Source organism: Apium graveolens, chromosome 4, assembly GCF_009905375.1.
Source record: "Apium graveolens cultivar Ventura chromosome 4, ASM990537v1, whole genome shotgun sequence".
Taxonomy (NCBI): Eukaryota; Viridiplantae; Streptophyta; class Magnoliopsida; order Apiales; family Apiaceae; genus Apium; species Apium graveolens.
In genome coordinates, this window is record NC_133650.1 from 222,514,306 (window position 1) to 222,528,667 (window position 14,362).

Sequence of the window (14,362 nt, forward strand, 5' to 3'; positions counted from 1 at the left end):
CACAAGATATAAAAATTTCAGGTGTTTTGTTTTAGAACTTAAAACATGAGCTGTATATTATAGAAGAAATAATATGTGTAAATTACGAGGTAATTTCACAGCTTCTTTTATAATATTTCTCTCAGAAATAATGCTCCCAACTAAGCTCTATGAAAAACTATATAAACTATATGAACAATGATACATAAAAGTAATTAAAAGTAAGCGAGACAATACCCCGACCCATGATTTTCTTCATATGGGACTACCTATACCGTAAATTTTTTTGCTCATTAGATCAACTAAAACCTTTTCCTCCCGGATTTGGAGGTCAATAGTGACTTTCGTAAGTCCCTTCAATTTCTCATATTACATTCGTTTTGATGCCCTAAACTCAAGCTTTCCCTTGGAGATCACGCTCCAAACTAATTTTTTTTGAATTTACCACATACTGGTCCAAAAAAAACTGAAACAGCATACAACCCATCTACTATATCATACAATTTGTTATATGAGCAACTAAAAGACTATTAATAATTGTCCGCGCTACCGTGAATAATACAAATCCAACATAAAAATTTAAGGCAACTAACACAAATGAACTAATCTATTATATATATAATCCAACAACGGGGGGGGGGGGGGGTGTTGAGCAATATAATTCATATGACGATTATACCCCATTTAATATCTATATAATATTTATTTTACATTTATTCCCACAATTAATATTTGTTAGTTGACTACTAATACTTATATAATACTTATTGCTCACGATTAATATATATTAATTGACGCATCATTAATATGCTTCATCATTATCATTATGTATTTTATATATAAATTAATGTAAATATAAAATTTATTTAACTAAATCATTTTTTTGTTAAAATCTATTAATTTTGCATGATTAGTTCACCTAGATAAATATTTATACATACATATACACAAACGTCACATGTACTTATTTGAACTAAACTAAAGGGGTCAAAAACGAATACTCGAATTAAATTCACGGCCGAGCTACTAATTTTGACTCATCAATCACATTTTTTGACACACAAAATAATTGTAACCGCATTTCTAATACACACACATAAAATAATCTCTAAAAATAGCGAATTATACATATTTTCATGTTAGTGCATTATTTAATAATATTTATTTCACACTTATTCTCTCAATTAACGCATCATTAGTATTTATATTTTTTAAATCTCACCGAAATATCAAAATTAGTTATTTTAATTTAGATTTATGTTTGAGCAGTATGTCCATATATACATATATTTTGTCAATAATAATAATAATAATAATAAATAATAATAATAATAATAATAATAATAATAATAATAATCTATCATCCAATAACTATACGTGAGAAACAATATCAAACATACATCTAATTTAACTTAAGTACTTTTTGATATTTCAGTGAAATTTAAAATTCTGAATATTAACATTTATAATTCACTTATTTATATTTTTCTTTTGATAAATAATAATGTCTGAGTTAAATGTCAACTCGAAATAACTATGTATCGAGCATACAAATGTGCATTGAACTATTTATGCCTTTAGTCAGATAAGTTATATATATTATTGTCATACTTTAACTATTATATTTTTATGATACAAATAAATTCAAATTGAGACAAAGATTAAGTAACCTCTACGTATATAAGTACGATACAAACTTGTACAGACATTTGACACTAAGTTTTGTATGACTAATCAATCACAATTTTAACACAACAAATACACAAAATATTTTTGATTACATTTCTAATATACAAACAAATAAAATGATTATAAATAAATCAATATTTTATACATATTTAGAGAATATGTGTGCATCGCACTGGCTAAATATTGTGTTATGTATAAGTAATCTACCTCCAAGATATCTTGTTATTATTTTCTCTATCATCCACAATGAGTTATGTACCATTCTATTTTTCAAGTATTGTTTTCTTTGAAATGTGTGGTAGAAAATGAACACAGAACACATATAATTTTTGGATTATAGCCTTAATTAAATATATGATCATGTTGGTTTATATTGGTGTTTGACTGCACGTCACAACTTAAAAGAATGGTATCGACTGAAGCAAAAAATCTTAGCAATATTTTTGTATCAAATTCAAATGAAATCAGAAGGAGTCTAGCATGTTCAAAACTATGTGTTTGTTAATATTGAATGAGGGATGTGAAAAGTTACTAAGGTTAAGAATAAACATTTAAATAATAATAAAAAATAATATTATAAGCGTACAAACTACTATATTATGAGGTATCCCGAACAACCACAAACACTTTTACAGCAACCCCATGAATTACCCTTAGCAGTGGACAACAATAGATACCACAAACATTTCTACAACAACCCCCATGAATTGTCATTAGCAATGGATAACAAGAAATACCACTTACAACCTCTATTATTTCAGCTTAATGTCAAATTTCCAAAAACACGTTCAACTCAAATATTACCACACCCCAAAACAAGTCACATACACAAACAAATACGTACTCAATCCACCGGGTAACGACATGCCTATATTGTCAATAATTGCAATCAAATTAAATACTCGTAACAACATTGGAAACACACCATAAATACTCATGCTCATATAAACAAATAAATAAATCAAATAAATCATTTATCTATCAGACATTAATATAAATATACCGTTAACAATTATACTTGGAAAATAAAATTCAATTTATGCAATATAGAGCATGTCCATCCATTGTACGGGCTATATAGCTAGTTTTTTCCTATTAGATCAACATGATCTTGTCAAATAATGAATTTTCATGTTATATGGCCGCATTGAAGAATTCAAAATTCTAAAATATATTTCAAGTACATCTTTTACGAAAATTATATATTAATTTTTCTATACAAAATTGAAAATAATTGCATCTCACACCACAACAATAATTGAACTATATAAAATGCACATAGTTCATTAACATGTAAGTTTAAAAAATATTTGTGTCTCGCACCCCTATAAAATATATAGACTGAAAAAACTTCTCCTTATAACAAATTATAATATATACGGACAAAAATAATATCACACACAAGATGTTAGATCGAGCCCTTGCAGCACGGGCTAAAAAACTAGTTTACTATTTTGTTGACAAAATTTTCCCTATGTTCACAATAAAAATCCTAAAAATGAATGTAAGGTTAATTTAAGATTTTCACTTTTGTTTGCTAAATAAATAAAAAAGGAGCTCTAGTAAAACATTTTCTATTTCATAATTACACTTCAATTGAATGAAATCATCCACCAAACATTTGGTAAATAAACTACTTTACTTGTTTCCAGGAAGCACAGTAACTAAACCGATCAGAACGAGGGTAAAAAATTTATAAAGCAAACACGCTAATAATTATTACTCCATTACATAAGCGAACAAGGATAGGACACTAAAATCGTTTTCTTACAACATCAACTTGCAATAAAAAGAAACATAGTTGGAATAATTGACTTGTGAACAAGTTTGGAGTGTTTATACAAAATCTAGAAAGTGTTGTACTTGTGTAGGTAAATAGATATATGTTGATAATGAAAAATCATGCACTAGCTAGATATATATACACATACGAATTAATCTATAATTATTACTGCCTTTTGTCTTCTCCGTTATGATCCTTCCTGCTCTTTTAATTTTCGTCTTTCTGCTACCAAAAGCCATGCTAAGCCCCTGCCAGCACTTTGCATAGGTGTCTTTCTGTATCTATATTTTTATAGTATCCATTTATTCATCTCTCTTCTATATTTAAACTGTACTATATTTATTAATTTATTTATATCCACTTCTTAAGTTTCTCTCTCATGACTTGAGAGTCAGGACATCATCTCACCCTTCTCTTTTTTCTTGCCTTACTTTTGTTGTACTTGCATACGTGTGATACTTGCAAGTTGTTAAAAGTCTTTGATCTTGATCTACCCACTTGTGTTTTGAGCTCAATGTTTGGCATACAATGAACAAGATAAGTTCCTGATAAGGTAAACTATCTTAACTTATAACTGATGTATATGAACTACCCCCAATTCTTGCTCTTTGTTTATCTGCATATATTTCTGTTTATTTTTCTTGTTAAGACATGGGTTTTTGTTTGTAGAGTGTATTGATATTGATTACAGGTGTTATTCTTGTTTGTTTAGACTACGCTGCTTTAGTTTCAGATCCATGGCTGATTTTATGGATCGTGTGGTCAATTCTGGCGGCTGTTTTGTGCTTTTTCTTATATTTGCTATCAGTTTATTATCCCCTTTTTAGGGTTTTGGTATACTGTAGTAATATTTTGTGTTTGTCAATACTATGTTATATAGAAACTGCGAGGATATGGGGTTGTTAAATCTTGGTTCTTTTTTGCATTTAGTGGGGTTTCGTGGTTTCAATTGATTCAAGAGTATGGTTTTGGATTTTATACATACATGATATTTTGCCTTCTAATAGAGTCATGAAATCTTGTAAGAATTTCTGATTTATATAATAGATGATGGCCAACACCAAGTCTTTTGGCAAGCACTTCTGTAATGCTCACTCTTCTTGAGCTTGTCTCGTGGATCACATATTACAGTCTCACTCTACAACCAAGAACGAAACATTTTGAGCAGAAATTCACTTGTTTATCAGGAACTGGTAAGGTTTGGTAGTGATCCATCAACACTGAGGTCAACTAGAGTTGATGAGAATCTACTTATTTGAGCTAGGCATGAATATTACTAGCATTTTTAGGCCCCCTCACATATATGTTACTTCTTAGTTGTTTAATGTATTTTTAATGTTCTGTATAGATGATGGGGAAGTTTACTGTGGCTGTAACGTGGTCGTGTTAATCATAATTAACAGTAAATATTGTGAATGTATTCTCATAAATATTAAAATATGTTCTGTATGTTATGATTGTAAACCATTATTTTTCCTAGCGTGTGGATTTCGGAATTTACCTGGAAGTTAACGCTAACCATCGGGTCATACAGTCAATTCTGAAGAATCGATCTTCAAGATGGATGAGACTATGACTGTCAATCAACAGCCAAGCATTTTTCGAAGGCTGCTCTCTGCCGTTGTACCCATGCTACTGGTTGCAATGTCATATATTGACCCTGGAAAGTGGGCTGCAGCTGTAGAGGGTGGAGCCCGTTATGAGTTAAATATTGTTTTACTGATGCTTGTTTTCAATCTTGCTGCAATCTTGTGTCAGTACCTGTCTGCTCGTATTGCTGTGGTTACTGAAAAAGATCTTGCCCAGGTAACATACACACTTTAGTCTTTGAACCATGAAGCCTCGTTAAATATTAGTCGTTATTTATTATCCAAATATTTTTTTTCGGAGTCTTAGCTACAATAGCATTGATATTTATTTAAGAGACATATTTTTCCCGCTAACAATATTCAAGAGATATATTGCTTAACATTAAAGAACATGAACACTATCCTTGTAACATCGAACTGTTTACATAGCTGATATATGCCATCACACTATGAACTCTATATTGGTCAGACCACAATGAAAAAAATATCAGTGATGTTCGAAGGAATAGTTGAGGGTATCTCTTATTGATGAACTGACAAGTGTACCTAGTTTAATTCATTGCTTGCTTAACTAGCTCAAAAGGAAGCAGTTGGAGTGTGTAAGGTCTATGTAAGTGAGTGGTCAGCTGGATTAACTATTTCCATTAATGCCACGGAGAAGGATTAATTTGATTAAAATCTTTAGCAACTAAGTATGGTTTTGCTTCAGTCAGAGAACATAGTATAACATGCTAGGTTGCAACTTTGAACCTAAATGATTTTTATTTTTTCTAGCAGAATCAACTTCCTTATTCTTCACCTCTAAATTAATACTGCTGGCGTGATTACTGTCGACAATAATTGTGTCTTTTGTTTACTAGCTCCTTGTATCTTTAATTATTTCTCATTTTTTTGTACACCTGTTTGAAATTATTCCCTTATATTTCAATGCAATTCCTAAGATTTGCAGCGAGGAGTATGGCAAGGTCACATGCATAGTCTTGGGACTTCAGTCTGAGCTTTCTATGATTGTTTTGGACCTTTCGATGGTAGTTTTCTTTCTATTTCCCTAGCATATGTCTGTTATGATTTGCTTATATTTCCATTAAACAATTCTTATGAAGTTCTGATATATAATTGTAATAACTTTGGTAGATTATTGGCACAGCACATGGGCTTAATCTTATCTCTGGGGTGGATTTGTTTACTTGTGTCTTCCTGACTGCCACAGATGCTATACTTTATCCTGTTCTCTCCTCCTTCTCGGTAGGGTTTTTTGCTTCATCCCCCCCACAATATATATGAATGGACATATCTGATCACATATTGTACACATCCTTTATTTTGTTTTCCAGGAGCAGAAGGCAAAAGTTCTATGCATTTACACAGGGGCTTTCATGTTGTTTTTTTATATTTTTGGCACCCTGATTAGTCAATCCGGAATACCACTTTCCATGGGTGGGACACTAGTTAACTTAAGTGGGGAAAGTTCACCTGCATTTATGAGTCTTCTCGGAGCAAGTGTGATGCCTCACAACTTTTACCTACATTCTTCCCTCATAAAGGTCTGGCTTTCTCCCCTGTTTCTTCTATTAAATTTTTTAAGCTTCTTCTATCAATTTTTGTTTTTTTGTTCAAATTCAAAAAAGTTGTCATGTACAACTAATATGGGATATAAACCTTGTATGAAACCGCTATTCCAAATTGTGTTTGGTTCACTAAATCAAAGCGCCTTCCAAATTATAACTGATATGATTTTATAGTAAGTCATTTGTCATTTCCTGCTACTGGTGTTTTAAACTTCCTGGCTTTGATTCCCATTATTGCTCTTGTGCTCAATGAGTAAATTCCACTTATATTTCGCCAAAGAGATGAAAGACTATGAAAAAACTTCAATGACTATTTAAGTAAACGAGGTATTTTTTTTTGTGTGTAGATATATCTTCTCTAGATTGAATAGTTTTTACAGGGTCTTGGTCTAGCTATACTTAGCTAAAATTATTATGATTGTTACCATTAATTATGAAAACTAGCCTAAAGGTCTGTGTTTTCTGCCTACATTCTTAATGTCTGATGAGTATTTTTTTAAATTTATAATGTTATAATCCAAGAAGAAAAGTGTGTAAAGTTTTGGGACGGAAAAAGCAGTGGATGTCATTGGATAGCAATTAATTTTAATATTATAAATTTTACTATTTTTGGAAAGTATAGAATTGAGATGTTCAAAAAGGAAACCGTACATTAAACCTGTATAGGACCTGAGTATTTTAAGTCTCATAACTTTAATATTACTCTTCTCATTCAATAACCTAAGTAGGTCTTTATAGTATCATTTATAGGCAATTCCATATAACTCCCAAAGATTCGCTTAAAAAGTTGAGTCTTACAATTGTTAAATGCTTCTTGATAGATTAGTGAAGTAGATAATTAAGATATATTTATATATACATAATAAACAAACTAATTTATATTATGCTATGACAAGCAAACTAGTTAATATTTTGTTGTAAATTAGGTCAACCATAAAAAGAATAATAACGATTTGATCTTTAGTGTAGATGGAGATAACTCTTTTTTTTGACAAATGCAAAAAAATTTCATGAAGTTGAATATATTACAACCAGGACAAACCCCAAACTGTCGATACAACTAGGTGGTAAAACAAATAACATACTAAAAATAATTAGATGATTTGTTTCCTAATCGTTTAACACATAGAATTTAAAAATTTTTGAAGTTAAAAACGAAATCAAAGACATAACAAGTAGTCTAAATTGCACCAACATCTCTTAAAATAGCAATATCGCAATTGACCATATCACATAAAAACCGTTGTTAGCCCAATGTTCAGAAACACCAATCGCATAAACTGAGATTTTGAAAAAGCAGTACCATAGCTATCTACCTGTCGGACACTAGTCATAGACATGCCGAAGGCACCCAGTTATCTACATGTTGCATACCAGTTATAAACATGTTATAAACATGCTGAAAGTGTAAATGATGAACAATTTTTGGTTGTGAAATGTGAGCTCTTGCAATAATCACCACCGCCCCAGATTCGATGCAGGTTTTGCAGATCACTGAAAATATCAATAAACTCGTTCTCAACAGATTCAATACTAAATAAACCCAACCAAAACTAAAAAAAACATAACAAAACACTCCAAAAGGAGAGACAAAACACACACTCCAAGAGGAGAGACACACAAACACCCAAAAAATTGGGTTTTATTGAAGGAAGATTAACGAGAACAAAAGAGAATCAAGGGGTTGGGTTTTCCACCGGAGAAAATCAGTGAAAGCCCCATGATTTACTTGAAAATGGACATACTTGAAAATGGACAAACCTAGGGAGGCGACTAGGTTTTTTTTGTGGAAAATGAAATTGGAGATAACTCTTGGATGAAATCCTAGTATGGATTTTAAACTTTAAACAACCGTACCAAAAATCTATATATTGAATCTGTTAATAACATTAAATTTTATCAAGAATTATAAATATTGTTCATAATAAAATTAAAAAATTACCAAAATACATCATTTTCGATGTTTATTTGCCCAAAAATACCAATTTTCAATTTTTTTTATCAAAATCCAGTAGAGTGTTAGAGGTGAGGGCGGGTTAGTGAGGATAGTTCACATATAATGGGGGAATGGGGCAGGGGATTAATTTTTACTGGGTACCTCTGGGGCTCTACATGTGTGATTTGCATGGGCATGAGATTATGAGGTATTAGTACATAAATAATATTATAATATTCTTGTAATACTATGCTATATGCCTGTATTTATTCATATATATTTTATTTTGTACTATATTATATGATCAAAAGTTTTATATTTATAATTGTTTAATTATTTTGTATATACATTAATAATGTTAAAAATATTTTAGATTACTTGAATAATATATAATTTTTAATTAAAAAAATTATTAAATGGTGGTGGTGGGCGGGGGATTTTCTCATGGATTTGTTGCTCAAAACATTTTTAATATATCAAACATTTATTAGTTAATAAAGTTATATTTACAAGAGTTTATAATTAAAGTTCCACTATCACCAATCAATGTCCCTTCACTGTTTTTCTCTATACCTAATTTTATATAAATAAAATGATATACTATATTATATATACTTTGAGGGGGTTTTCAAAATTTATTTTAAAGAAACTTAAAACAATATAGGAAATACTAGGGTAAGGATTTACTTGACCCACTTTGAAATTGAAACCTTATTTTTTTAATATATTTGGCGCCTAAAATAAATAGTTTTTCATAGTATTTTTTTATTTTATTTTTTGTTATTAATCAATTTTTTCAAATATACCATAAGAGTGAAATACAAGCTATGTCATTTGAAATATAATTTAGACTGTAAAAAATTATGTAATTAGAAAAATAATTATTGTGAGCATAAAAGTAACTTGGTTGTTGGTACTCCAAATTGAGAAAAGGAATACGAGGAAAAAAGGTGCTTAAAGTCTTGCATATTCCCCAAGTCACTAAGATCTAATCCTTGATATTTATTTAGAAGTAACTTCTCATTTCTTTTAACTTATATTTTATAATTATGTATAAAAAGGAATCATTTATCTTCCTTATTTGTATGTATTTTTAGAGGTGAAAAGTTTTAACAATATTATATGAAGAATGGACATAAGAAGTGAAAAAATGTTGTTGGAGATTAGAATCATATCCTAAACTACTAAGATCCAATATAATATATTAAATGGACTAAGATGTTGAGCAAAAAAACAAATATATCCTACTGGAGCATAATCAATAGATATTAGTAGTTGATTGGAAAAAAATTAACTAATGATATTTGTATGAAGTTCTAACTAGTATAAAGGTTCTAATCTACTTGCCAGGGAGACCTCGACTGCTGGTTGAATATAGTTTCTTCTCCCTTGCACCTTGTTCCCTTCAAATTTTCTTATAAACATAAAAAGTTAGTGACTGATCATTTAACCAACTTAAGTAACTACTACTAATAATAGTAATCAATTAGGACTAAACCCTGACAAAACAAGGATGAATGAGGTAGGTTATGGCATAAAAACATTTATAAATTAATAGTCTCAATTAGTATGAAGCGAACGTCTTTCTTATGAACGTATTTCACCATTTTTGTGTAAAAAATGGACTATTTGTTTTTTTTCCCAATTTGCATAGCATAGATCTTGCCTGTGAAAGTAATCAGATTTTGTTCCTTTTTGATATTGTTGCAGCAAGAACAAGGAGAAAGGTGTATTCCAAAGACGGTCCAGTTTCAGGACCATCTATTTTCCATAATATGTATATTTAGTGGCATTTTCTTGGTAAATAATGTGCTGGTTAACTCGGCAGCAAATGCATTTTACGGCACAAACCTTTCACTCACCTTTAACGATGTGCTCCCACTATCAGATCAGGTTTAAATGTCACAATTTTTCTTCCGGTACATGCATTAAGTCAAGCAATTTAATTCAATTTTATGATGTATACTGAATTCCATTTTTGTGTAAATATATCGCAGGGATTTAAGGACCTAGGGTTGGCCTTTGCCTTAGTATTGAGTCTAATTTTCTGCAATCATATCACAGCATTAAGCTGGAAGCTTGGTAGACAAGCTGTCCTCCGTAGTTTTTTTAAAGGGTCCTTCCCTGGTTGGATTCAGCATTCAGTTATAAGAGTTCTAGCTATAGTCCCTGCCCTTTACTGTGTACAGAATTCAGGAGTTGAAGGTATATATCAACTGCTGCTTTTTTCACAGATTGTGATAGCTCTTTTGCTTCCATCATCTGTGATCCCTCTTTTTCGAGTTGCCACTTCCAGCTCAGTCATGGGAGTTCACAAAGTTTCACAGCCTGTGGAGTTCTTAGTATTTAGCACTTTTGTTGGGATGCTGGGCATAGAAATTGTATTTGTTGCAGAGCTGATCTTTGGTAACAGTGAATGGGTTATTAATTTGCAGTGGAACATGTGGAGTGACACATCAGTCCTTTACGTACTTCTTGTCATTACTGCATGTTTTTCCTTATGTCTTGTTCTCTGGTTAGCAGTAAATCCTTTATCCTCTGCAAGTTCTAGAGTTAATGCTCAGACTAACAATTTGGACGTACAATCCCCTGTACCTGGATTTTCTAAGGAAAGATCTCATAGTAATATTTTTGATGATACGGGATACCAGGCAAATGAATTAAATCAAGAACAAGAACAAGAACAAGAACTCATGCTAGAATCTGACGGGACTGATCTACTTATCCCAGCTTCAAATTCTTCTCTGACTTCAAAGTCAATATTAAATATGTACTCTAATAACAGGCCTCAATTGACTACCATTACAGAGAATAGTTCAGATATTACATATGCAACCCCTTCTGTTTGTATTGTGAAAGATTCAGCAGCCACGGATGACATTGCCCCCGAGTCAATTGCTTGCGAAAATATTCCTAGCAGTGAACCAGCAGATGCCATTACATTTACCCCTGAATCATCTGACTTGCTTGTGAAGACCTCTAGCGTGGAGGTGGAATCACAGACCCGTAACAGCACTGGTGGTAATACTTTGGAGCCTAAAGAATCATCTAAGCCCGTCTCTGGGAGCAGCCCATCTGTGACATCTGAAGGCCCAGGCTCATACAGAAGTCTTGGTGGAAAAGCAGACGATGGAGGGAGTGGTGCTGGAAGTTTTTCAAGACTTGCAGGATTAGGTCGTGCTTCAAGGCGTCAATTAGCTGTAGTTCTTGACGAATTTTGGGGACAATTGTTCGATTTCCATGGTAAAGCAACCGTGGAAGCGAAGGCTAAAAAACTGGACACTCTACTTGGTGTAGATTCAAAGGTGGAGCTAAAGCAAAATTTTGCATTGCCAAAAGTAGAGAACAATAGAAACGAGTTCACTGGAAATATCCCTTCAAGAATCTCCAATTCTTTTACCAATTCAAGTTTATTCGAGTCTCCAGTGCAGCAGAGTGGGCAAAGCAATGTTTCTTATGGGGTTCAAAGGGAATCATTATCATTATGGTCCAGCAATACACAGATATTGGATACATATATGCAGAATTCCAGTTACAATGCTGTGGACTCCGGTGAGAGGCGTTATTCTAGTATGCGGCTTCCAACATCTACTGAAGTATATAGTGATCAACCAGCCACTGTACATGGTTACCAGATGGCTTATCTTAGTCGAATTGCTAGAGAAAGAAATGCTGGTTCTATGTCAGGTCAAATAGAGTTGCCAGCCCCAAAATCCCCATCCTTGGCTTACAGAGATCCATTTGGTGTTGGTGCCGGGCAAAAACCTCGAATTGGACCGAGTGGCAAAACTCCACCTGGTTTTCCAAGCATTCCTGTATCAAGGACCAGTACCCTGCAACCTGGAAGACAATTCCAAGGCATTTACCCTGGTGTATCTGCTGATGTCAAGAGTGCCGTGGATGAGAAAAAATATCATAGCTTACCAGACATTTCTGGTCGGTCACTTCCTTATCGTAAGTCATTAATTTCAGAGATGGGTGTCCCATTTGATAACCCAGCAATATACCGACCATCTACGGGTCGCTCAATGCAGGAAGCATCCCTGTATCTAAACCCTTTATCCAAGGTTAACAATAGCCCTTCATCTAATGTAGTGGGAGCTCCTATATCTTTTGACAATTTCCCTTCTTCAAAAGTAGGGAGAGATGCGTACTCATTGCAGTTTAATTCTAGTCTACAAACTGGGTCCCTATGGTCTCGACAGCCTTTTGAACAATTTGGCGTGTCTGGTAAAGCTCCTCCAATTGAGGGTGAGGGAACTAAAACTGTTCAAGATTCAGTAACTCAGGAAACTCCATCTGTGGTAGTTTTTGAAGCAAAGCTTCTTCAGTCTTTCAGAATTTGTATTCAGAAGCTCTTGAAGCTCGAAGGATCTGATTGGTTGTTTAGACAAAATGATGGAGCAGATGAAGACCTCATAGACCGAGTGGGTGCAAGGGAGAGGTTTTTGTATGAAGCTGAAAATCAGATGGGTCAGATAGGTGAATCCCATTTTCCTGTTGACAGGAAGCCTGGCTTTGCACCAAAAAATGAGGAAATGGCCTCAGTTCCTTTGTGCGGGGAAGGTTGTATCTGGAGAGTAGATCTTATTATCAGTTTTGGTGTCTGGTGCGTACATCGGGTTCTGGAGCTTTCACTGATGGAAAGCAGACCAGAGTTATGGGGGAAATACACTTATGTCTTAAATCGTCTTCAAGTAAGTTCGTAAATCTTATCTTTGGTTCCGTTTATTTTATCCTGACTGTTGATAGATGGGTAAAGTACATTGCTGTTGAACTTGTATTTGCTAAAAATGGTTTCAGAGATTATTTGCTATGTTAATTGTAAATAAGAAAGCAAGGAAAGCATTGATTAGGGGAATACTAAGTTGGATCTTATTTTCGTATCTCACCATTCTGTTCATTGCAGGGGATCATCGATATAGCATTTTCAAAACCTCGTACGCCTATGACCCCATGCTTGTGCCTTGAAATACCTGCTACCCACCAGCGATCTCCTCCACCTGTTTCCTATGGTAGTCTGCCCCCACCTGCAAAACAAGCCAAAGGAAAAAGCACGACACCAGCAATGCTATTGGAAATGGTTAAGGATGTTGAAATTGCAATATCATGTCGTAAGGGACGAACTGGTACTGCAGCTGGTGATGTGGCTTTTCCCAAAGGCAAGGAAAATCTGGCATCTGTCCTTAAACGGTACAAGCGTCGATTAACCAGCAAGCCAATGCCTTCTCACGTCCTGGTTAACTGGCAAGCCAGCACCATCTCAGTATAGGGGACTAGGATCAGTGAAGGTTTGGCTGTCAGTTACATAGGTTTTTTGCTTTTACTTGATGGTTCTTTGCAACTTGGAGAACCGTTTTTGAGTTGTACGATACTTGCAAAAGGTCTCGTTAGTTATGTGAGATATGCTCTGTTGTTAAGAACTCTTTCTTTCTTTTCTGTAGCTTATTCCCACCACCTCAAACTCTCTTTAATCTCTAAGATATTTCATGTAAAAATCAATTTCCATGTATATACTTGTAGTAGGACGGGGTAAAAAGTGATCGTAAAATTGCGGAAACGGATTTAAGGCCGGAAATGTATAAAAGAAAGAATGATGTTACGCGGTGAGGCTATCGCCCATTGCGTGTTGGATTCTTTTTACTACAGAACAGATGATAAGCAGAATAGAATGCTAGCAAGTCTCTAGAATGAGACTTTTTAATTCAGCAAAAAATAAAGAGACGTGCAACAAGCCTTTATATACAGACTTTGCATCCCACAATACAATTACCAGAAAGTCGTGAAAAATTAGCAACCAACTTCGCCTAATATGCTA

General features: G+C 33.3%; 1 protein-coding gene across 5 annotated transcripts; it reads left to right on the forward strand.

Moving 5' to 3' along the window:
• The first annotated feature begins 3,480 nt into the window (after positions 1 to 3,480).
• On the forward strand, positions 3,481 to 14,042 carry LOC141720645 (ethylene-insensitive protein 2.2-like). 5 transcript variants are annotated; one of them, XM_074523167.1, is made up of 9 exons: positions 3,481 to 4,004; positions 4,499 to 4,644; positions 4,986 to 5,257; positions 5,982 to 6,068; positions 6,175 to 6,285; positions 6,375 to 6,584; positions 10,255 to 10,437; positions 10,542 to 13,241; positions 13,454 to 14,042. In XM_074523167.1, exons 2-9 carry the CDS (start codon positions 4,539 to 4,541, stop codon positions 13,814 to 13,816), a joined length of 4,032 nt encoding a protein of 1,343 aa, XP_074379268.1. In that variant the 5' UTR covers positions 3,481 to 4,004; positions 4,499 to 4,538; the 3' UTR covers positions 13,817 to 14,042. The 5 variants fall into 5 exon arrangements, with proteins under 5 accessions (XP_074379268.1, XP_074379272.1, XP_074379271.1 ...); XM_074523171.1 differs by lacking the exon at positions 4,499 to 4,644 and having other exon boundaries at positions 3,482 to 4,004; positions 4,932 to 5,257; XM_074523170.1 differs by lacking the exon at positions 4,499 to 4,644 and having other exon boundaries at positions 3,482 to 4,004.
• Positions 14,043 to 14,362: the final 320 nt, after the last annotated feature.

Coding starts and splice junctions, on each gene's coding strand:
- LOC141720645 (XM_074523167.1), top strand. CDS start 4,539: ATGCTCACTCTTCTTGAGCTTGTCTCGTGGATCACATATTACAGTCTC. Junction 6,585..10,254: donor TACATTCTTCCCTCATAAAG/GTCTGGCTTTCT, acceptor ATATTGTTGCAG/CAAGAACAAGGAGAAAGGTG. Junction 13,242..13,453: donor ATGTCTTAAATCGTCTTCAA/GTAAGTTCGTAA, acceptor TGTTCATTGCAG/GGGATCATCGATATAGCATT.